At 37.4% G+C, this 25,091-nt stretch overlaps 3 protein-coding genes across 4 annotated transcripts in view; 1 reads left to right on the forward strand and 2 right to left on the reverse strand.

Moving 5' to 3' along the window:
• The first annotated feature begins 430 nt into the window (after positions 1–430).
• On the forward strand, positions 431–1,768 carry LOC117573874 (ubiquitin-like domain-containing CTD phosphatase 1). The gene is made up of 3 exons (XM_034257351.2): positions 431–593; positions 663–839; positions 890–1,768. Exons 2-3 carry the CDS (start codon positions 674–676, stop codon positions 1,690–1,692), a joined length of 969 nt encoding a protein of 322 aa, XP_034113242.1. The 5' UTR covers positions 431–593; positions 663–673; the 3' UTR covers positions 1,693–1,768.
• LOC117573865 (uncharacterized) lies at positions 1,700–6,683 on the reverse strand. Its single transcript, XM_034257340.2, has 8 exons — positions 6,325–6,683; positions 4,126–4,494; positions 3,866–4,055; positions 3,524–3,761; positions 3,234–3,414; positions 2,967–3,180; positions 2,726–2,914; positions 1,700–2,672 (listed from the first exon to the last, which is right to left on the reverse strand). Exons 1-8 carry the CDS (start codon positions 6,407–6,409, stop codon positions 1,784–1,786), a joined length of 2,355 nt encoding a protein of 784 aa, XP_034113231.1. The 5' UTR covers positions 6,410–6,683; the 3' UTR covers positions 1,700–1,783.
• A 7,707-nt stretch (positions 6,684–14,390) lies between these two features.
• Positions 14,391–25,091, reverse strand: part of LOC117573866 (proteoglycan Cow) — a 53,030-nt gene continuing 42,329 nt past the window's right edge. Inside the window, exons 5-11 of one of the 2 annotated variants that reach the window (XM_034257342.2) lie at positions 21,050–21,198; positions 20,002–20,201; positions 19,788–19,907; positions 19,200–19,302; positions 16,241–16,627; positions 15,164–15,301; positions 14,391–14,793 (exon numbers count right to left, since the gene is read on the reverse strand). In XM_034257342.2, coding sequence (XP_034113233.1) covers positions 14,687–14,793; positions 15,164–15,301; positions 16,241–16,627; positions 19,200–19,302; positions 19,788–19,907; positions 20,002–20,201; positions 21,050–21,198 — 1,204 coding nt within the window. In that variant the 3' untranslated portion in view covers positions 14,391–14,686. Of the gene's footprint in view, positions 14,794–15,163; positions 15,302–16,231; positions 16,628–19,199; positions 19,303–19,787; positions 19,908–20,001; positions 20,202–21,049; positions 21,199–25,091 lie in introns of both variants that reach the window. The other variant, XM_034257341.2, reaches the window with a different exon arrangement.

Consider the following 25,091-nt stretch of genomic DNA (forward strand, 5'->3'; position numbering starts at 1 on the left):
CTTTAAACTTTTTGAATTTTCACTTTTGCCGGCGCGTCGGAGAACGAACGAAAAAGCGCTGAGAGCAAACGGTAAATCACTTTCAGCGCGAAGCGATCGTTGCATTTGATTAATACGAAGTGACCAAGATTTTGTTGCAGGAAAATACTAAATGAACACCCAACAATGAATATAAAAAATACTATCAATCGCAACTAGAAATATTGTTAAAACAATGTTAAACAAAAGGTTTAATAATAGTTTGCAAATATTTGTTTTTAAAACAATTACAAAAGCATTCAACAATTTATTGAAAACGATTGCCACTGCAGCAGTGTTGGTAAGGAAATTAAATGAACTACTGATTCAGCGCAATGAACAACTGTGCTAAAACATTGTGTGACCGTTTGGGAATTTACATATAGCTTTCGGTATATTTTAAAATTCAACTTGCTGCCACATCCGGTGCCAGAGACGAAAGAAATTTTATACAAAACCAATTCGAAACGAATTTTTGCTGACGCGCAACAATTTTGTACAAAAACTATGATTAATACTACTGCGGCACTTAATAAATAAAAAGCAATAAACCGGTTACCTGCAACTGAAATCAAGTAGGCAAACCAGACTTTGTTTAACTGTTTAATTTGTTCATTGTTTTCAAACTGTTTTTCCTGCTGCAGTTCTAAAAAAAATGACTGAAATAAAGGAAATGGTAGTTATTGTAAAATGGAGTGGCAAGGAGTATCCGCTGACTGACCTCACGGACCAGGACACCGTCGAGGTGCTGCGCCACGAAATCTTTCGAAAAACACAAGTGCGTCCGGAACGCCAAAAGTTGTTGAATCTAAAGCACAAAGGTAAGTTGTAAGTTGATTGTGAAACATTAACATAATTGAGGATTTTACAGGCAAACCCGCTGCTGACAATATTAAGCTATGCAATCTGGAGCTCAAGCCCAATTTCAAGCTAATGATGGTGGGCTCAACGGAGGCGGACATCGAGGATGCCTGCAGTCTGCCGGAAGACATTGGAGAGGTCATCGATGACTTCGACGATGCCGAGGAGCGGGAGGAGAGTGTGGAGAATTCAGCCGTGTATCTTGCAAAGGTGCAGCGACGTGTTCGAGACTACAAAATCGCTGAGTTGTCGCCGGCACGCGAAGGAAAACATTTGTTAGTGCTGGACATCGATTACACGCTCTTTGATCATCGCTCGCCCGCAGAGCAAGGCACTGAGCTGATGCGTCCGTACTTACACGAGTTCCTTGCTTCCGCTTATGAGCACTATGATATTGTCATCTGGTCCGCAACCAGCATGCGTTGGATTGAGGAGAAGATGCGTCTGCTGGGTGTGACTACCAATGAAAACTACAAGATCATGTTCTACCTCGACTCGAATGCAATGATCTCAGTGCATGTGCCAGATCGTGGTGTGGTGGATGTGAAGCCCTTGGGCGTCATCTGGGGACTGTACAAACAGTATAGTTCCAAGAATACGATTATGTTCGATGACATACGTCGCAATTTCATGATGAATCCCAAGTCTGGTCTCAAAATTCGTCCATTTCGCCAGGCGCACTTGAATCGCAACAGTGACAAGGAGCTGCTCAAGTTGTCCAAGTATCTGCGCCAGATTGCACTCTACTGCAAAGACTTTAATCAGCTCAATCATCGCAAGTGGGAGCACTACGATCCCAAGAAGAGCTCTTAACTAAATCTCTCCTCGCTTGTTTGTAAGATTCGCTTAATTTTTATTCAATTAAAATGTATTTTTTAACGCTTCGTAAGTACGTTATTCTATCCTAGAGCGTGTAACCGCCCTGATCCGCCCAGTGAACGCGTCTAGCCTCCAAATACTCTTCGTGCAATCGTCGTCGCTCCTCCTCCAGCTTGGCCAGGCGACGATAACGCTGCAACACCATGCCACAGCCGAAGAGCAACGCCACCTGACAGATCAACCAGAGTATGAAGAGCGCAATGAGCAGACTCTGATTGATGCAGATGTTATCCAGATGCAGCTGATCATCGATGCCAGCAATGAGCAGCACGCCACGCTCTCCATACAAATAGCTGTTGCTGTTTGCCTGATCGGGACCATGGACACGCAGATTATAGTTCAAGGGCAGCACAACATCTGCATTGTTCGTTGTATTCTTCGGCACATCCATCACCGTTGAGATGTAAACTGGATTCTGTACACGAAGCTCGTCTAGCTGCCGCTTGCGACGTTGCCAATGCTTAGGCGTGAGATGCATGCAATTGGAAGGCGGACAACGTTCCACACAGAAGCGAATCTTTACATCGAAGTTCACATTGGCAGTCCCCGAGAATTTGAAGGCATGAAAGCGAGCACGCAGCATCGACTTTGACTTGCTGCGCACGCGTTCCAGCTCAGGGAAAACACTCGCATCGGTTGGACAGCCGCGTTCATCGATGAGCAGCACATAGTTTTGATTATCCTGCGATTTGGCCACCAGCGAAGTGGCTCTAAAGTCTGGCAACGGCGCCAGCTGCAGCTCCAATTGATCCATGCTGTAGGCGGCTGTAATTTGTAGTTCCAGATTTTGTCCAATGCGCACATCGTTGGTTTCATGCTGATGCGAGAGATCAACGATTTGAAGCGAGATGTGTGGATGCGGCTGAGGGACTTGACTGCTGTTATAATGCACCATGCCCTCTTGAGGTAGCATGCTAAAAAGGACTTCAATTAGTGGATGATTTATAGTAATGTGTAGTTGTCTTACTGCTCAGCGTATTCTAGCGAGGATTCAAGAGCGATGGCGCTGGGCACCTGCTCCGAGGCATCAGCACTGTTGTCCCGAGTCATTTGACTCGTGGCATTGTTAAGAATGCAACCCACTTTGATGAGACGATCGCCCTGCGTTTGCACATTGGCATTGTGCTGTATGACCACCAAGGCAGAGATAAAGGTTCTGTGAAGCAGTTGGATTACTTTTGGAGGCTTTCAAAAAAAAGTCTACTTACCTGTGATAAGTCTGCGTCATTTCGTAGGCTCGCAGCACGCCACAGCGATTCTCCCTGGTCTCGCTGCCAATCTCAAGCGAGAGCAGCAAACTCTCATTACCCGATCCGGTCACCTGGCAATCCTTTGAGTGCATGCTTGCGTACATTTTGCCCGTGAAGGTCTCCTTTGGCTTGTAGCGTATGCTCATCTCATCGCGTGTGCAAAAGACCTGCACTGTGAAAAGGATTAGAGAAAGGACATACATCTTGTTGTCTAAGCTAACTCACCATCCAAACATTTCACGCGTCGCATGTAAACGGAATTCTCGCGCAACTTCAAGCTGCGTGGACCTAGCGAAATGATGTCCTCGGAGTGCAGCAGACACTCGGAATGCGTCAATTGATCCACATAGTAATAGGAGATGCCCTGGCAATAGAATTTGGACGCGTGTGTACAAAGCGACTGACACTGTAAGGCAGAAAAAAAAGGGTCATCAATCATGTATCATCGATTAGCATCGTCTGACTGCTCAACCGCAACAACAACAAGCTGCTGATGTTGCTGTTGTTGAACACACCTCTTTCTGGGTTAGGCCCAAATATTTGGCTTCCGCGTAGATGAAACTGCTGTTGGCATACAATTCATACGAGCAATTGTCGTTCTCGGCGGGTCGCTCATGGCACTGGTTCTCCATGTATTCCTCATCGTAGGGCGCCGCCCGGAATGCATCCGGCTGTATGGACTTGTCCTTGTCGCTCAGCGTGCAACGCCCGTATGTGGCATGTGGCGGGGCGCTGCGTTCCTCATTGCGAAACCTGCAAATGAAATGCGAGTGAAACATTTTCCAGTATTAAAATATGCACATATCCGAATGGCAATTAATTTTCGCTAGAAATCAAAAACTGAAACTGTCAATTACCGCTCACGATTGTTGCGATACGAGGGCGCAAACGAGGCGGAGAGGCAGCGGAATTGCGTTTCAAAGAAACATCTCTCGGCGCACTCACGACGCGTGACCAACGTTGAAATTGTCTTTCTGCCATGAAACACCAGACTGTTGCCCGGAATTTTGGTCAGCGCCCAGAGGCGACCTTTGCACGCTTCGGGAACTGTAAAAGATTTCAAGGTTTTAGCACACACGCCCACATCCCGCATTCGGCGGAAACTTCGTCGACTCACCATGCAGACAAGTCTTTTCGTAGAACATGGCCTCGCCATCGGCAATCAAAGGCAACTCATCCGCAATGGGCAGATAGCGTGAGTTGCGCTCAAAGTACGAGTAGCCATAGCATTCATCCGTGTCCAGCAGATGCACATACGCAATGCAATCGGGATCCTCGTTGCAGCTTCGCCAACAAATCGAACTTGCAGGCGGATCAGTTGTTGACTTTCCATAGTCGCCACTGCGTCGATCGCGATCCTTAAAATTGCTGGCAGTGGGCGTGGCATAGATCAAATTGCGTTCGCTGAGGTATTCCAGTGGCGGTCGGAAGCCCACGATCTTCTGTAGCTGCATCTGATGCAGCGGACACTTGAGCAGCAAAGCATCTGCGGGATTGAGAATGATTGACGCATGACTGAGAAGCAAGCACAAACAAATTCCATGAATTACTGTGAACCAATGAGCAAGTCTATATAGTATAGTATGATCTGTGCAATACCTCGATTTGCGCATATTGATTTCAATGCGAGAACAACACGGCGAAAAAGTACACAAATTGTGCAGGTTGCAAATAAAAATAATATTGATTAGCCAAGCGAATAATGCGCGACTTCTATGCATAGCTAAGCAATTAGGCAGCTATTTAGAAAGATGATCATATGCGTTCGTCGATCGTAGTATATCCAAGTGCGGGAAAAGTATTCATGACAGATTGACAGACATTTTAAAAAAGATAGAACGATGATCAAATATAATATATATCAAGCAGCGAGATCACTTGCGATCGAATATAATATAAAAAGCTGCGGGAAATTCTTGAAACTATGGCAAAAGTATTCATGGAAATAGAAGAAATCATTGATAGATTGACAATTATTTATAGAATGATATAACGATGATCTTAGGCGATCAAATATAGTATATCAAGCAGAGAAAAGTATTTATTAATTTCAAGAAATTCATTGTTAGAACAATGATCGTAGATAAGGGAGATTTTTGTATCTATTAGAAAAACACTTCATTAGAAGAAATATGACTCAATAAAATAAAGATATACATCTTTCTATATAATTATTTATATATATGTATAAACACCAAAATGTATATAATAAATTTAAGGGATTTACGTATTCTATTATCTGATGCTAATCTTAATATTCCCCAAAGCGTAAATATATTTCTGTAATTGAACAATTAAATCAAGTGCGAGTAACTTCCGTCTCTCACGACAGTTATGTAATTTTCTAAACAATAGTTATCAGCTGGAGTGCTTAGACATGCTCTCATAGTGACTTAAAGATCGCACTCTCTATCTATATTCTAGTATCTCTCTTCTATACACACTCCTCTTTGTGTCTAGCACTCTGTTGTAAATTGATCTGTGTCGTTTTGGCTTTGACTCGCAAAAACATTGCCATACAATGCAAATTATAAGTGCAAAAATGATTTATTAAATGTGCGAGACTAGAGTGATGAACTACGAAATACCCTGTAAACAAACTAGAGAACATTTAACTTGGTTTTCAACATAAATTCACTTTAAAGTGTTTAAAGTATCTTTGAGGTTTTTAAAAAGAAGAAACTGTGTATAAAGCTACGAGCGCTAGATGGCGCCAGCTCTTCACTTAAAGCTCTCCCTAAGGGAAGAAAGTTTGTTATCACAGAGTTGTATTTCAGAGTTATTGTGTTTATTCATATTTGGAGATATAAATAAAGAATAATTTCAATTTAAATTAAAAGTCAACATCAGTGGGCACAGTTCTGTTTATTACTTGCTTTTCATATTTATGTTTTAGCATGAAATGTACATCAAATAAAGCAAAGCTGGACTATACCTCAAAAAATGTTTATTTTACAAGGTATACAAAATGATTTAATGGCTGCAGCGCATCATCTAAAGCAATTGCCTTTGCCTGACCTCAAGTTACTCATTACAGATCGTTGTAATTAAATGCGTCTATGTTTTGACTGTTTCAACATGGGAAACAAACTTTAAACATTTGCTCCCACACCTCAGAGCTAGCCTTGTCCTTGCTCTACAGGGTATGCAAATATAACCTGTGTGTGTTAGTGTGTGTGTGTGTGTTCATGCAATATTAGAGCTAATTAGTTAAGCACACAAAACAAGTGAAATGCAGTCAGAAGTTCAGCTGGCAAACATATCAAATGATGGGCAGAAGTTGGCCAATAGCCAATGGCCAATACCAATTGCTTACCATTTGCATTTTGTTGCAGCAACAATAATATTATTGTGAATATTAAATTCCACAGGCATTGCGTTGTTGATTCTGATTTCGGCATTGTTTTTTCCCCTCTCTCCTCGCCTCGCCTCTCCTCGCTTTGTATTTGTTGTTTATGTGTGTTCGATATGCTTTTGTTTTAGGCAAAAGTTGTTATTATTGTTATTGCATTGCAAATTGTTATTGTAATTGATTTTCGGACCGAATTGATATGCAGCTCCGTTGGGATGTGTTTCCCTATTTTTGGCCCACTTTAACACTCTGGCACTTTCAATTTCAATTTAGATTTGAATTTGAATTTGAGTTTTGTAATGGGAATTCAAATTGCCTGCAAATGTTGCCGCAGGTCGAACTTCAGTCAGCTGGCTTTAGTTGACTTGTCAATTAGCCCAATAAAATTTAATGCCTCGACAACTGTGCGATGACAAAACACCTTTTATCATTTTTATTTATTACACTAGTTATTCTTGCTTTTAAATAACACTTTCAATTAAATACGAAATGCACTTTACACGCCGCTTTTTTTTTGTTTTTTGATCGCGCACGTCCGACGAGCGTCGCTTTCGACTTGCAAATAGCTGAGGCTTCGGCTTCAACTGCCGCTGAGGCTGAGACTAACGCTGAGGTCGCGCCAGGTAGACACACACACACACACACACACACACACACACACACACACATAGAAGCTAAGCTACCTGAGCTGATATGCAGTCGAAGCTGATCGAGCGTCGACGTCGCGGCTAACCGAGCGTATGAGAAATTTCATGTCAACGTCGCCGGCTCACTAGATGATTAGATCGCAGCTGGGGTGTAACTGCAATGCGAGAGAAAGAGAGAGAGGGAGTACAGGTAGAGAGTGAGAGGGAGAGTGGGAGGGAAGATGCCACCGAATTGTGCTCGCTGGCTCGCTTACAATGTGCAATAAACAAAACTATTTAACGCACATGCACAAAGCGTGGGAGAGAGAGGGAGAGAGGGGGAAGCATGCTGGCTCAGACATCCAGCTGTATCTATAACGAACATATAGCTCCGAACTATCGGTGGCAGCATCTAGCGAAGCATTAAGCGCACTTTCCGTGTGTCTTTCGACTGTTTGCGCAGTTGTTGCAGCTGATGTTATTGTATTAGTTCAGTTCGTTGTTGTTGTTGTACTTCTAGTTGTTGTTGCTACTTCTATTGTTGTTGTATTCAATGGCACTTTTAACAGTTCAGTGGTTTTTTTCGCCGTTGACAACTTTTGTTTGTTTGTTGTTTGCCCCATGATAAATGCTTAATTCACAATTGTTGCCTCAGCATTGTTACAGTTGCAACATAAATATATATGCGTGTGTTTGTGTGTGCTCAACAATTGATTCTTTTACACACACACGCTCAGTAGCGCTGGGCACTACTGGGAGTATGCGCAATTTTGTACATGCTTAATTTGCTGTTGATTTCTAATTAGCCACAGTGGCAACAATTAATTAGCAGTGCGGTAAAAAGAGCAACAGTCGAAAGAGAGAGCGAGAGAGAGAGTGCGAGAGAGAGAGAGAGACAGTTTAGGTTCTCTCCACCCTTTGACATCACATAATTATGTTGTAATGCGACAACTTGTGCGTGACCTTTGGCGGTTACACATTTTGGAATTTTATTTATTTACTTATTGGCAAGTTGGTCAAGGTCGTCATCATAGAGACGCCCATCTGTCTTGCTTGAGCGATGTTTAGTTGACATTTCATATACAGATTGTGAGCTACAAGTCGTATACGTAATTTACGCAGGAACACAGACATGCAATTGCTCAATTTACGTTGGACAATGTGGACAATGTGAAGTATGCAATTATATGGACTGAAGTATATTAAATTGAATTATCAATTAATTAGTTTGGCCATTAGTCGCTGCTCAACATTTTGTGTGTGTTGCCGTGTCAACTTCGAATGTCTTCGAATTAACGAAATAATCCAAGCTATCAGCAAGTCAATAAATAATTGTTATCATTAAACATGTTTCGCTGAATTCGTTTTATCTACTGTACACAAAATATAAACTTGATTTATTTCACCCCGATAGGTAATTAGCACGAATTGCAAATAAATGTCGAGGCATTTTTCCCCAAATGAAAATAATAATTGCACATAAATATATTTAATCCGTTTTATGAATTATTATTATGGATTTCTAAATTGGTAAAATTAGCTTCGAACCTTTAATTCTTTTGAGAGCAATAACGGGCAAATATGCGACTAAATGTTAATTAAACAAACAAATGTCTATTTTCGATTTAGAAGAGATTTGTATTTTAATTGCTTTTATTATTCATTTATGCATATTATTCCAGCCACTGAATTTATGCAAGAATATTTTACAAATTGCGTTTTTGCTTGTCTAGAACCTCGGTTTGCCAAACATTTGAATGGATCAATTTAAATAAATTTGCAATAATCTAATAAACTGCTCAAAGTTTAAATAGATACCATTTGTGGAGAATGCAAGCGTCGTATACTTAATATTTTACGGCCAAGAAGACAGAAAGTTGCACAGTTTTGTTGTAGTTGTTGTTGACCTCATTTAATGAGCAATTTCCATTAAATTTTCTCTCTCTCCGGCAGAAGAGTTTACCTTTCGCTTTTGTTGCTGTTGCTCGGCGTGTTCTGATTGTCGCGTTGCGTATACGTAATAATTCATAAGCCTGGCATGTGCTCCGCATGCAAGGGCACTATAATAATTGCATGTTGCCGCGCAAAATAAAACAATATGCAGGTCGACATAACAAATACAATCACAAGCACACGCACACACACACACACACACACACACACACACACACACACACACACACACACACACACAGAGTGAACCCCTGGGCTCAAAAAGGGTCAAGCCAAACACATTTGCGAACGGGGCGTAAATACTGTATAAACTATAAACTTTATAAAAAACAAGTAAGAAAGTTGCAGTCGAGTGTGCTCGACTGTGAAATACCACAACAGTGCGGTATTATTCTTTAAATATACCAAATTAATATACCAGAAAATACCAAAAAGAAAAACAAATGCTATATTTGGTATATCGATTAGTACTACATTTAAAATATACCATAGAGTGAACAATTTAGCATACACTCAGTGCGGTATTAATTTTAAAGCATACTAATAAACATACTGCAAAAATACTAAAAGAAGTTAGAAAGTTAAAGTAGAGTGTACTCGACTGTGAGATACCACAACAGTGCGGTATTATTCTTTGATTATTCCAAATTAATATACAAGAAAATACCAAAAAATGTTTTAATTGGTATATTGTTTAAGTACTACATTTAAAATATACCAAAGGGTGAACAATTTAGTATAGTGCGGTGTTAAATTTAAAATATACTAAATTAATATTATATATCACAAAAATACTAAAAATTTACAAACGACTATATGTGGTATATTGATATATTACTACATTCAAAATATACCAAAGAGTGCAAAATATACCAGATTGTCAGTATTTATTAAATAACTTCAAAAATTTGTATCTAATCTGATTTTCAAGAATCATAAATACTATAGTTATTATAGTATGTACCAAAAATCGCAACTCTAACTTCAATATTACGTTTTCAATACAATTTTTTTTAGATTTTTGAGGGCGTGGCAAACGTTTGAGTCTTGGATTTGGGTGGAAACATAACAAGTGCTGTAAAAAGTAATTATAGCTCTATTCCTTATAGCTTCTGAGATCTAGGTGTTCATACGGACGGACGGACAGATGAACAGACGGATAGACGAACAGACAGACAGACGGACATGGCTAGATCGTCTTAATATGATCGGAGATGGGTCTTGCCTGTTAGATACATTTCCTGCAAGCACAAAGTTATAATACCCTTCTACCCTGTGAGAAGCGGGTATAAAAATGTGTAACAATAACAAAGTTGGCGTCAAGAATGTGACTTTAAAATTTGTGTAGTGATGCGTTGTGTGTGGTGCTGAGTGTGGTGGCAGCGTGGCAGCAATAAACAAAAGGCCGCGGCCAGTTGCAAGTTTATTTTCAGCACATGCCCGATCCACAGAGTTTTGCATTTCACCTTGAACTATAAAAGCCATTGCGTGTATGTGACTGTCGTTGTGTGTGTGTGTGACTGTCGTTGTGTGTGTGTGTGTGTGTTTGTCAGTTTCAAACACACACACATATGAACACAGTAGAAACAGTGAGAGCTTCAGCGCCTCGCCGAGTGACGCCTGAATGACGCATGAAAAACAAAAAGTTGCAAACTTGCAAACTCACACACACACACATACACAGAACAACAGCTAAATAATTATGTATGTATGAGTGTAAGCTGCGTCTGTTTGTCGGTGTGTGTGTGTGTATATAAAATTAACCTGCGCCGCATACACATGACAAAAGTCTGCCTAATTAAAAATGCCAAAAAGTCAGGCAAACGGGGGCGACTGGCGACTTAAGTGGGGTCAGACAGCAGCAACAATGAGACACTGACACTCACACACACACACACAGAGAGACACACACACACAAGCACAGCTGGGTGACATGTCAGACGGGTCGACAGCCAGTCAGTTTGGCACAGGAAGGAAGGAAGAAGCAGGCGGGCAGGGCGGGGGAAAGGCAAACAGCAGCATAAAGCAACGGCTAAAGTTGCGCTTCAATGCTTCAACGACGGCAGCAGCAGCAGCAGCAGCACCCACAACAGCAGCAACAACAATGGCAACAGCAGCAGCAACAACAGCAACAACCACAGCAGCTGTCTCAGCCAGGCGTTGCATGCAACTTGTCACATTGTTTAAATCACTGAATTATGCAAATAGCTACGCACATATTACGATGGCAAGTCTCGCTCTCTCTCTCTCTCTCTCGCTCTCTCTCTCTCTCTCTTGCTGTCTCTCTCTATCTGTCGCTCTCTTTCCTTCTCTGTTGCAGTTTCTATTAGCAACAATAACAAGTTGCTACTTAACACCACCGACAGAGACAACACTCTGTTTGAGTGACTAAATGACTAACTAAAAGTTGCACATGTCCAAGCCTTGTGTGTGTGTGTGTGTGTGATTGTTTATGTGCAATACACACGTCCATGTGTGTGTGTGTTTGACATATGCTTAATTGTCTATCGTTTTGTTGCTGCTGGCACAACTTCCGTTTTGTCAAGCTTGCCAAAAGTTGCCGCCGCCAGTTGCACCCTTGGCGCCTCTAACTGCCCCCCTTATTACTACCTCCCCTCTCCTCCATTCCATGCCCAACTTCTGCTCCAACTAGCGTGTGAACTGTGTATGAAACGAGGCGACTTTATCGGCTGCCTGCGCGCCAACTAAAATTTATTTAAATCTCTGCCATAATTGTTTTGTGCGCCTGTTGCTTCTTTGTTGACTGTCTCTCTTTTTTTTCGCATAAAATTAGCACTGCAAATTTATTATCAGCTCTGCACATTCTTGGCTTGGTTTCTGCTAGTTTGAGACTCCGTTTAAATGTCACAAGTCAACACCATTTATTTATCGTAGAAGAAGAGCAATCACAAAGTTTAAATAAATATTTAATTCACTTTTGTTTCACAGAAGTTATGTGCTTTCTTCCGCTTAAATAAAAACACGGCACGTCTTTAAATTGCATTAAATTATATTTATTGATTTCATCGTTTTGTATATATATAAATAAAACAGACATATATTATAATATATACGTAATTTAAACAAAATCTAAAGCGTTTTAACTGTATTCTTAAACGATTTACGCTTGCATTATTATTCGACAAAAAAAAAATACATAAACAAATGAAAAAGTCAATAAAATTTCTTAAGAAATTTATTAAAATGCATTTATACGTATTTATTTTTGTTGTTAATTGAATAAAATTGTTAAAAAACCGTTTCGTACTATTGAATATGTTGTTTTTTTGCTTTTGTTTTTCATTTTTCCTTTTTTGGTTTTTATTTTTAAGCCGTAGAATGCAAAAAATGAAATCAAAGTAGTGAGTATGGAATTAACAGAGAGCTCTTTTCCAAATGCAAAAACTTTCGTCTAATTTTCCAACTATGCCAAAGCTTTGGCGAAAGTTTCCATTTCGATTGCGGTCTGTAGTTATTGTTTGAAATTTGAGTGCCAAAAGTGGATTGATTGATGGATACACATGAGGGAGGGGGGAGGAGGTTTTTGGCTCACTAGAATTAATGCAATTCGCTTAATACACAAGTATACATAAATACATACATAAATACAATCGTGATCATAGTATATATAGTCAGTTTATAGAGTGTACACCACGCGTCAATTTTCTTTTTAAATGCAGCCAAAAAACACAATTTCTATAATTATAATTATTATGATGCATTTCTCCCGTCGTCGTCGTTTTCTCATTTCACGCACAAAAATCTGCAGCATACTTTTAGGATTAACTGAGAGTTTCAAATTGCACCCGAAAGTATGCTATACATTTTTTTAATGCGAATTGCGCTCAGTTTCGACTTTATTATTGCGCTTTAGTAATTAAAAAGTTATCCAAACCAAATTTGTTTGAATTTTTGCATTTTTGCTACTAATTACTGCGAATTTTCTAGTTAATAATGATTGCAAGCAATTATTGTTGTTTAAGGGAAATCAAATTATTACGGGATAAATAAGCGAAATGATTTTGAATGCACTCTAGATCGTATGAAGTTGATTTTCCATTTCGGCTGCCACTTAATTATGCCACTTATATACTTACATACAGTTTAAACATATTATATATATATATATTTTATATTTATTTACTTTTATATATACGTATATATATACTATAGATGTATATTGTGTATATACTCGTACGTATGCATAAGCATTTTCCTCTTACGTTTATATCGTATATTATTATTATTTAATATGATTTATGTGGAAATTTGTAGATCTCTTTTGCGGTGTGCCTGGTTGCAAGTTGAATGTATATTTTAGCAAATTCTGTTTGTGTTTTTACCTTTTTCTCTGATTTTTCTTGATTGGCAATTTTCCAAATGCCCAAATGCAAATGTGTGTGTGTGTGTGAGTGAGGTTATTGGATAGTTTGAAGCAATCGCTTGGCTATCATCATGTGGCAGGTGCTAAATGGAAGTCGGAACATTTTCTATTAAATGAAAGCAGTGCCTACTCATAATTATGTGGTATTATGTTCCCCTCTAACACTAGGAATCTCTAAAGAATGCTGACATATATATATATATATATTCATAGATATATGTATGTAGTTCGCTCTCACTATTTATCTGGTATTATGCAGTACGCTAAGTAACTCTAAATGGAAGTGCAACTAACATAATTATGAGTGTTTGTCGTTTCATCTCTTTCATCATTTTTCATTTATTTACTCGAAGCGAACACAAAAATTTAGCTAGCTTTCTTTTGGGTTTTTGTTTGTGTGTGTGAGTGTGTGTGTTTCCCCATCAACATCATCATCATCTAGTGTCTGCCTTCAATTTTCATTATCATCGTTTTCATTTCGTTATTTTTCAAAACCTATCACATAAATTTATATGTATTTTTTTGGGCGGAATTCTTAGCGTGTGTGTGTTTGGCTTTGTTTCGGTTTCGGTTTCGAGCAGATAAAGATAAAGTGGGGGACAGAGATAGAAGATAGAAGAGAAAAGGAAAGTTGGCTATAAACATTTCGAATGTGTGTACAATAATCTCTTTAAAAGCTAAAAGACGGATTCGCGTGCATTAACAAAAGCTGCGGCTAATTTCAATTACCGCAAAATACTCAGACACAGCCACAACAAACACATAACTCTCAAACTAAACTTAAAGGGTATTTATTCGCTTTAAGTGTATGTGTGTGTGTGTGTTGGGGGGAGGGGGAGTTCAACCTTATATAAGCTAATTTTAGCATTTGTTTAATACCAATGTTGCGTGCAATACGCCTTGAACTATGCAACGCCTATCAAACGATGATTTTCACTTTTATTATTCATTTTGTTTGCTATCAATTTGCGAGTGTTTGTTTTTCTTTGCTTTGCTTTGCTTTTTGCTTTGCTTTTTGCTGCTGCTAAGTATATGGTTTAGTTGTAGTTGTTCTTTCTATGCGAAAACTCTTACATAACTACTGCACATTTATGTTCTTGTTTGTTTTTTTTTTGGGATTTTCCTTTTTTTTCATTTTCATTTTTAGTTTGTTTTCGTAGTTATCATAATAATAATAATAATATTAATGTTGTTTTTGTTTCATTTTTGGTTTTTTTGGTTTTTTTCTGTTACGCCTTAATGCTCGCTGATTGGATTTGTTGCCAAGGCAATCAATACTTATGCACGTCCTGGCATCCTTCGGACCTCCTAGAATCCTGCGTGCTGCGGCCTGCGGGTGTGTGTGTGTGTGTGAGGGGGGCTTTTAAAAGACCAACATTTGATCGGCGCTGCCCTCCGCACTATCCTCATCGTCGGCACCCTCGTCCTCGTCGTCGGATGTCAGCGAGGCGGCATTGTTCACCACGGACTCTGTGCGGAGAGAATGGCAAATGGAATGTAAAATTAAATTTTGCGTGCCCGCCTCAAATATGTGTGTTGTTCGTTGTAATCGTAATCGTAATCGTAATCAACATAAACATAAGCATAAATTTTAAATTGAGTTTGCTTTTGGGTCTTGAGTTATGCATGGCGTATGCGTGATATTAATAGCAAAACTTAATTATGGTCATCAGCTTAGCATAAGTTAAATAACTGCACAAAGTCTTTTGCTCCGCTTCAGGTAAGCAAAAGCCATTACGTATACGCATTGTTGGCCATTGGCAATACACAAACAGACCGCAGTTGGATAGATTTGTGTCGAGTGTTGGGAGAATTGTTGTTATATGTTCTGAGTACTCACCGCAGTTGGGCTTGCCACGTGTGCGTGTGTTGGCGAATTCAACTCCATGCTTGTCCACACACCAACAGACACCCACCGAGTTGTGGCATTGTGTTGGCTTGTAGAATCCTTGTACATCGCAGTCGGGTGCGTAGGCGCCTAATTAGTTTATGTGGAAGAAGTAGAAGTGGAAGAAGAACAATAACAATGCGCAATTTTAGTAAGTCTCTGCATAATTTGCCCAGCAACGTGTGGAGAGAAAGCGGCAAAAGCGAATTCTTTCTGTTTTTGTTTTTTCTATTGTTTTGCTCTGTTTTTTTTCTTTTGTTGTTTGTACTTTTTGGGTCGTGTTAAGAGAGAGAGATAGAAAGAGAGGAACCCAAGAGACAAAACGAATAAAATGCAAAAAAGTAAATTATATAGTTAAAGTTGATAATAGGCCAACAAACAAAAAAAAAAAACAAAATAGAAGCAGGGAAAAAGTTGTGTGTTGTTGTTAAAAGTGTTTAATTTGCTGGCTTAAAAAGTTGCGTTTGGCTAAAAGGTAAACGAGAGAAGAGACAGAAAGGAAGCGAGAAAAAAAAGAAGGTGTCCCTTTTAACAGTTGCTGTGGCTACTTAACTGTGTGTGTGTGGGTGAGTGTAGGGGTGTGTGTGTGTGTGTGCGTGAGCAGGCGCTTAATTATAGTTTGAATTGGGTTAAACGTAGTGTAAAGAGTGTGTACATAAGTAAAGAAGCAGCGGAAAAGTTACAAAAAAAAAAAAGAAAAGCGCAGACAGCGAGACAAAAAGTGAGATATAAAAAGAGAAAGAGAGAGAGAGGGACAGAAATTGCGAAAGCAGAAAAGTAAAAGCAGATTTACTCTGCAAGCTATTCAGCAAAAGTTGTATTTTCTTGGTTTCTTTTTTCCGGTGTTGTTGTTGTTGTCGTGTAGAATCAAAAACCGAATACAACACAGCAACAACAACACAGCGCAATAGAATATACATACGAGTACATATATGGGAATATGTTGAGAGAACATACGAGATATTTCTATATATATATAGATATTAGTGTTATGTTAGCTAGAGAAATGTCCACCTGTACCTATCTCACCTGCAAAGTCGCCGGCGATTCTTCGGCGCACCGCGGCACACGGACGATCGGTCTTCTCAAAGCAGCGACACCATTCCCGTGTATTGATCGAGCTATCCTGATCCAGATCGCACGTATCGATGAATGGCTTGATGCAACGCTCGTTCTGATCATGCTCCAGATCGTACATCTCCTGCAGCGACAACATGCCATCGTTGTTCAAGTCCAAGTGGCCAAACATCCACTTCGCTTCGGTCTTGCAGGCGGGCGGGAAGTGAGCCTTCGACTTTTGGCTGTGCTGGCGACGCTTCTTGCTGTCGGCCATGATCACGGAGAACCAATCGAGTAGACGATTGCCAATGGCGGTCAATTGCTGTGGCTTGCACTCAGCGGACTTTGATGGATAGCCTGGCAAAGGGAATGAAGTTATGAATGAATGTGATTTTGTATGAAATTATGAAATAAAATTATACTTATTGTAGTAAAATTCTTATAGTAAATTCATAAATATAAATTCAATTATTTAATATTAAAGCTCAAATTCGATTATTTATTATTTTTAACTCTTTAATGTAATACGATATCGCTGCACCAAATATAGACTGCGATATATTTAAGTATTTCTCGGTATATGGTATTAAAGTGGTATGCTTTTAGAATACGGATAATGTACTAAACATAGCTTTCGGTAGATTTAAGTATTTTTAGTATATTAATTTAGTATATGCATTTTTGGTATATTAATTTGGTATATTTTAGAATATTAAATATATCTGTATATACTAAATAAACTCTTCAGTATACTATAGTATTCTTCGGTATATTAATGTGGTATATGTTTTGAATATGTAATATATACTAAATATATCCTTCGGTATATTTAAGTATTTTTCGGTATATTAATTTGGTATTAAAATATGGAATGTATACTAAATATATACCAAATATTCCATTCGGCATATTAACTTATTTTTCGGCATTTAAATTTTGTATATTTATAGAATTTGGAATATTCCAAATATAGCTTTCAGTATATTAAAGTATAATTAGTATATTAATTTGGTATATTTTTAGAATATTAAATATATACATACATATGTATATGGGCAATTCTCTAGAAAGTGCAACCGGCGCCAAAAAATTCAAACTCTATAAAAGCATGTTTTCTTCACATTTGTTTATAGGGAAAATATTACATTTAACTAATATAAACGATTTTTCCATTTACTCATAACACATTTTGAAAAATTTCAATGCAAAGTCGAAGATGAGCAAAAGTTCTGTTTTGAAGATTTCTACTACAAGTTTTGTTTTGATTCATTTCCTTAAAGGGAGTCAGTATGCATTGATACCCTTAGTTTAATATCTTGTTTAATATCCAAGGAATATACAAAATATATAAAAGAAATAATGCAATAGCTAATAACGGTAAATTTCTTTTCAGCTAATCAGCTTCTATTTTTGTCGCGTGCGACAGTGAAAAACAGCATTTGTTATGAGTGCATCTAAAGTTTTTGTCCATTGAGCATGCAAAACTGTGTCCAAACACATATTTTGCTATCAAATATAATAAAATAAAATTTGGATGAATATAAGCACAACTTCATTTTTAAGATTTTTGAAAGTTTGTCGCGTGCGACATGGCAAAAAAAAATTTTTTTTTTTTTTTTTCGTTAAATTATTTTTTTTTTAGTGTAGATGATGCATACTCTTTTTATGTGCAAAAAATAATATAAATTTCATGTCATAAGCGCCAATTGAGACATTGTCATTAAAAACAATGATAGAATGAATGTGCACAGTATACCGGGTATAAACCAAATGAATTTGTTTGGCTGAAATGGCCAACAAACGAAATCTACTAGAACAGTATATTCATAAAAAAAAATGTTTTGACATTAATGATGTAATTTAAGATAGGTAATTATGTTTCTAATGTACATGATATGAATATATTACGTTTTGTTTACCTTTATTAAAGTTATTTTTTAAAGTATGAAATTTCAGTTGAAAATAAAAATATATATTGAATATATCAAAAAACTATGAAAATGCTTCATATGCTCTTCAAATGAACTTAAAAAGTACAAAAAACAGCATAAAAAGTATGATGGAAAAATTGTCGCGTGCGACATGTCGCGTGCGACAGTGATTAAAATTTAATTTAAAAAAAGACAACTTAATATTTTTAAGTCAAACCAAATACACTATTTAGATAAATATATGCATAATACATTAAAATTAATTGCATTAAAATCGTTCATCACGTTTCGCTGAAATAAGTGCTTGAACTGGTTTTTGAAAAAGTAACTTCTGTTTTTGTCGCGTGCGAATGCGCAACATTTTTCAAATTTTCTTGAAAACGAACAATTGCCCAAAATCCATCTTAGCACCAATTATAGTGCTAACCGAGAGCTATAAGTTTCAATTTTTACAAAATTAAAATAATGTCTTGGCACATGTTTTTTTTCAGTTTGAATGCGTACAAATGTCGCATTCGACATCAGAGAATTGCCCATATACTAAATAAACTCTTCAGTATATTATAGTATTTTTCTGTATATTAATGTGGTATATGTTAAGAATATGGAAATTATACTAAATATAGTTTTCGGTATATTTAAGTATTTTTAAAATAGAGAATATATACTAAATGTAGTCTTCGGTATATTTAAGTATTTCTCGTATAACAATCTGGTATATTTTTAGAATTTGGAATATACCAAATATACAATTCGGTATATTTAAGTATTTTTTGGCATATGAATTTTGTATATTATATTTATAAAATGCGGAATGTTCTAAATATAACTTTTAGTATCTTAAAGTTATTTTGGTATATTTTTGAAACATTCTTTTATTTAAAATTGGTAGCGGCAGTCATTTTCATACTTGATTTCTTTAAAAACACCCTTAAGAATGTCGTACTTAAATACAGATCTTACAATTAAGATATATATATTATATTTATTCCACTCACCGTTTACATTGTTGTTCTTGCTGTACTTCTGTGGCTGCTTCTCAACAACTTCGTTCTCATTGTAGTTGCGCATCTTGTGTTTCTCCTCCTGGTATTTGGCATCCTGCAAACGAAATTAATTGTAGACAATTTGCATATGAAAAGTAAAACTAAACAAAAGTATTGAAATATTGTTTTTAATTTGCCAATTTATGATTGCCTAAGGCTAACTTGAAAAACAATACGTTTAATATATATGTATGTAAATAAAAATTGTAAATTTGTAAACACATCAGAAATGTTAAATTTTTAGCAAAAAATTAAATTGTGAATTTGTAGAATTGTTAGGCACAATCAAAAAAAATAAAAAAGTATTCTAAGAAATAAACTTAAGACACAATTTAAAAGTGTTTTTGTTTAATGTTCAATACAAAATAAATAGCATTTTTATATAGTAGTATTTTTATTATTTTCTTGCTTGCCAGATTGCAATTCGTGTTTGCGGAATGTGCCACTAAAATTCTCATTTATTTTGATTTCTGTTCTCCTCAGTGCACTGTGGCTACTTAGAGACATGTTGTTTTCTTTTTCTTTTTAGTTCGTTCGTACCTTCTTGTAAGCCGTGTACTTGAGGTACTTGTAGTGCTTGTTGTCATATTTGATCTCCTCGGGCGTGAACGTGTACTGGGCATTGATGTGATTGAAGTGACGATTGTTGTCCTCCTTGTCCTGCTCCAAACACAGAGAACAGAGTTCAAAATTGCGTGTGTGAGAGAGAATGTGTGTGTAAGGGTGTGTGTGTGGTCAGTGGGTCTACACTTACGTTCATGATGGTGTTGAAGTCGTTGTTGTTGTTGCCCATCACATTGCCACTGTTCATCATGATGTTGTTGTTGCTGCTGTCCTTGTAGGCCTGCTGTTGCTGTTGCTGCTGCTGCTCGATGTTGAGCTTCTTGCTGTTGTACTTGCTGTTGTAGCCACCACGCTCTCCAAGTCGCTGCAGCCGCTTGCCATCGGTATTTTCTGCGAAACGTGCAAAATGGGAAATGCCAAACGGTTGAAAAGGGGTGAACAGTACGGTGGGGGAAGGGGGGGAATGAAGGCTGAAATGGCCGCCATAAAATCGCTTGGCAAAGGCAAAACTTTTCGTATCCTGGCGCTGGCCACTGAGGCGTCATTTCTATTTTATGCATGCTTCTTGTGTATGTTTTTTTTTTTTGTTTTTTCGTTTTCGTTTCGTTTGGTGTTCGTTTTATGTTGCCAAAGCAGGAGCAACAACAACAACAATAGCAACAACAACAGCATCAGGAGTTGCCGGTGCTTGCAATGCGCTTTCATCTGTGTAAATTTAAAATTAATGTGCTTAACATTGTTGTCGTTGCTGTTGTTGTTGTTGTTATTGCTGCTGCTTCGCTGAATCGTTGAGTGCCTACTCATGCCCCCAAGTCGCGTCTCCTGCAGCTAGCTGCATTGTGTTGCTTTAGAACAATGGCGCTTCTTGTGCAAACGGATTATTAAAAATTAAACCATTAATATGCTCGACTTCAAATTTAAACTCGAAATCAACAGACTTTAACCCGCTGACCAATTGCAGTTGCAGTCCAATAATATTTTTATTGCATACTTTTGGGGGTTGGCATTCGTTCATTCACCTTGCGACGCTTTACAACACTGGTGGGAGCACTGCTCTGGCTTATGCATGAGAATTTATTTCGATGACTGTTGCCACTGAGAACTAGCTGGCCATTTGCCAGCCTCAAGCCTCATTATGCGGTTTGCTCCTCGGTTTCGGGCTGTCAACTCGCTCGAGTTATAGAACTTTTTATACGATATATATATATATGTATTGTATATATGTATTTGGAACTTACCCTTGCATGGACAGAATCCTTTGCAGGCAATCCTTATGGTTGTCGAATGTATGCAATTGTGATAATCCAATCTGCATAGTGATGAGTAGGTTCTGTTGTCGGCGCCGCAGAGGAACGTTGGCTTAGCCACGGGACACGGCTTGCAGTTGCTGTTGCAAAAGAAAAGTCGCAAAAATCAGTAAAGCCAACTCAGTGGAGGGAAATGAAGTAAGATAAAGTACAAGAAGAAAAAAAAAACAGAGCAGAGCAAACAACAAATAGACGACATGCAAAATTAATTTTTATGCAAATGAAGTCTGGCATTTGTTGCACAGGTGAGAGCAGTTTCAGTTCCCCGACTATGGCATCTTTTATTTAAATATTTATTTAATATGCCAAGCACGCACTCTCAGCTCTCAGCTCTCAGCTCAGAGATCAGAAACAAATGAAGGCGCTGAGCTCAGAGGGGGAGTCGAGGAGGGAACGTCAGCTTGTATCTTTATTTAATAATTTGTGCAAATATTTGAGTTGACGTCGCTCACAAAACAAAAAAAAAAAAAGTAAGTAAAGGAAATCAAAATACAGCGTACACGTAAAATACTCTATCTCAAAGCGAATAATAAATTGTAATTTGCCCTTTACAACATTCGTTATTTTAACACCTCCCAATGTACACATTCAAATGTGTATACAAACTGTGTTCGCTATCGATTTATCTCTTTGGCACATTTAATAAAAAATGTATGGCGCCCCGGAAACTCATATGCATTCCTTTTATGCATAAACAAAAAACAAAAAACAACGAATAAATAATTAATTCAATTAATTGCACCACCCGCTGCCTCGCTTCGCTCTGTCGTATGGCCATTTATTAAAAAGGCTTTTGGGTAGCAGGATTTTTTTTGTTTAAGAATACCCAGCAAGTGAATTGATGAGGATATAACAGTCGCTCTCTTTGCTTGTTCATGCATATAACTACAGGGTAACTCTCAGTTGTTCACTCGCTTTCATTACCAGATAAATTTGTAACTTGTTCTCTTATGTTTTGTTCGTTGTTGTGTACGCAAGGTTTAATGATTTTTATTGGCCAACTGCGAACAAGCAGCCAATTGACAGTGAAAGCATTTCATTTCTCCCCTCATGTATGTGTGTGTGTGTGTTGTGTCGGCATAATATTATTCAAAATATTCCCTAGGCCGTGCAAATTGAGCGTGTTTACTCAGTAAATTGGTTTTCTGTTTCCCAGCTTTCAGTTTTCAGCTTTCAGTTATCAGTTGTCGGCAATTTACAGCGTGCTTTTTGCTCAAATTGCTCGCAATTTGCTAATTGTCGGATTTACCAGCTTTAATTGCTGCCGTTTTCTGTTGCCCACGTTTTAATATTAGTCTAAGCAAATAAGATTAAAACTAAAGTGAGCTTTGTGGCAAACGATGCTCGACTGGGGAATATCTTGGAAACTAAGCATAATTCGAATTGTTATTAAAGTGCATTTTAAATGAGAAGAATGTTTTCGATATTAAATAATACTTTTATATGCCCTATATATCTATAAGACTATTATACTATAATGCCCTATATATATCTATAAGACTATTAAAATTTATTGCATTTTCTCATTCAGACAAATGTTAGTATATTTTGAAATAAATGGTATTAAGTATGTTTCAGTTTATTCTCTATGTGGACAAATGTTAGTATATTTCGAAACAAATAGTATTTAGTATATTATGGCTTCAACTCTATGTGGACAAATAAATATTATTTAGTATATTGGCAAATGTTAGTATATTTCGAAGCAAATGGTATTTAGAATATACCAGTTAATTCGTTATATGAACATATATTTTCAAATAAGTTGTATTGAAGTTTATTCTCTATTCGAAAAAATCTTAGTATATTTCGAAATAAATAGTATTTAGTATATTATGGTTTCTACTCTATATGGACAAATAAATATTATTTAGTATATTGCAGTTAATTCTCTATTCAAAAAAATCGTAGTACATTTCAAAATAAATAGTATTTTGTATATTATGGTTTCTACTCTATGTGGACAAATAAATATTATTTAGTATATTGACAAATGTTAGTATATTTCGAAGTAAATACTATTTAGAATATACCAGTTTAATCTCTATATGGACATATGTTGGTATATTTTGAAATAAGTAATATTTAGGATATTGCAGTTTATTCTCTATTCGAAAAAATCTTAGTATTTTTCGAAATTAATAGTATTTAGTGTATTATGGTTTTTACTCTATGTGGATAAATATATATTATTTAGTATATTGCAGTTTATTCTGTATATTGACAAATTTTAGTATATTTTGATGTAAATAGTATTTAAAATATACCAGTTAATTCCCTATATAGACATATATTTTGAAATAAGTAGTATTGCAGTTTATTCTCTATTCCCTATTCTTAATGGACAAATCTTAGTATATTTCGAAATAAATAGTATTTAGTATGCTGCAGCTTATTCTCAATCTAAACTCTATCACAACCGCTTTGCATTTCCTGTTCCAACCACAGTGAACTTAGAAAAGCTGAAACAAAATTGCGAACTTTGATTGCCATTGAGTTTCTTTTTGAATTAGGCACTTAAGCTGCGCTTCAGTGGCAACTTTGATCAATTAAATCCTCTTGGAAGCTCTTGCATAAGTGAATTTAGTTTTTGCAAATTTCAAAAATGTTTCACACACACACACATCGATATATACAAATATACATATGTATGTGTTTGCATACTCACGCTTTGTTTGCATTCTGTGGCAGTTAGTTAAAAATGCATTTTATATACATTGCGTAACTAGGGATCAAATTCCAAGCAAATAAAGTGAAGCGAAATGAAATTAAATGAAAACGTAAACGTAAATGAAAATGAAATAAAATAAAATCAAATTAAACCAATTGAAATGGAATTGTACTTGAAGTTGTCAAAGCAACGAGGAAAGCGGCGAAACTTATTTCAGCCAAACATTTACATGGTTATTTAAGCTGGCCAATTTCGTAGCTAAGCCAAAGCAAACAAGCCAAAAACACCAGAGAGCAGCTGCCACTTTACGAGTGTGTGTGCGAATGTGTGTGTGTTGTCTCATTGGATCAAATGAAAAGTCGCTTTTAATTAAAAATGCAATTGTCGAAAGTCTTTCGTTGGCTTTGTGTTTCATTTGTTTCATTTGAAATGAAAACGAAAATGAAATTTACAATGGCAAACGCCAAAGTAGGCAAATTGAAGTCAAATTCTTTTCCGTTTGTTCTTTAGGTCAATGACTGCAACAAACGATTTTTGTTTTTTTTTTTTTTTTTTTTTTCTGTCGGTGGTTATTTTGTTGCTATAAATTGTAGATCAAATAGCGGCAGCCCCCAAAATGCCGATGTCGATGCCGTGAAATTTGTGAAAATTTTGCTCAAATATTTGCTTTCAATTTTGCGCCCAGAAAAGTGGGGCAGGTATCAAAGGAGAGGGGGATGCGACCGGAGGAGGTGGGTTATAGAATTTTCGAGCTGCCTTTGAGTCACGCTGAAGCTGACAGCTTCATGTGCATAGAAAGCAAAAAGCAGCTCAGTGGTTTCAAATAACTGCCAACAACAGAAAGAACCTCAACTCTGAGCTCAGCTGAGGTTGCAGAGTCGAGGTAAAGGGCCAACTATGCGTTTGTGTGTGCCAGTTGGTGTGTGTGCGTGCCACGCCCCCTTCTTGCTAGCTACCTCCCAGAAAACCACAAGCGGGGGCCATATTGTTACTAAAACAATGGCTGACTACATGAGTTATGAGTTCTAAGTGTCTGTGTCTGTGTGTGTGCTGCTTTTTGGTCTATTACAAGTGCACCTCCCCCAATTCCCCTCTCCCTCTCTCTCATTCTCTCTCTCTTTGTTGTCCCTCTATCTCACACTCGCTCAGCAAGTGGCCCATTCACAAAGCAAATCTTTTGTTTGACTTGTGGCCAAATGGAGAACTGAGCCAACGGAATGCCAGATAAATTGTGCGCGCAAACTATTGATTTTGTGAGCCTCCCTCTTTCTTTCCACCTCTGGCACAATAGCAGCACACTTA

This window comes from Drosophila albomicans, chromosome 2R (assembly GCF_009650485.2).
Source record: "Drosophila albomicans strain 15112-1751.03 chromosome 2R, ASM965048v2, whole genome shotgun sequence".
Taxonomy (NCBI): domain Eukaryota; kingdom Metazoa; phylum Arthropoda; class Insecta; order Diptera; family Drosophilidae; genus Drosophila; species Drosophila albomicans.

What these genes read in the sequence shown, in the direction of transcription:
- LOC117573874 (XM_034257351.2), top strand. Translation starts at nt 674, where the DNA reads ATGACTGAAATAAAGGAAATGGTAGTTATTGTAAAATGGAGTGGCAAG. An exon ending in GTTGAATCTAAAGCACAAAG is followed by an intron (nt 840 to 889) that starts GTAAGTTGTAAG and finishes AGGATTTTACAG; the next exon opens with GCAAACCCGCTGCTGACAAT.
- LOC117573865 (XM_034257340.2), bottom strand. Translation starts at nt 6,409, where the DNA reads ATGCCGAAATCAGAATCAACAACGCAATGCCTGTGGAATTTAATATTC. An exon ending in CGAAAAGACTTGTCTGCATG is followed by an intron (nt 4,056 to 4,125) that starts GTGAGTCGACGA and finishes AATCTTTTACAG; the next exon opens with TTCCCGAAGCGTGCAAAGGT. An exon ending in ATGACGCAGACTTATCACAG is followed by an intron (nt 2,915 to 2,966) that starts GTAAGTAGACTT and finishes ACTGCTTCACAG; the next exon opens with AACCTTTATCTCTGCCTTGG.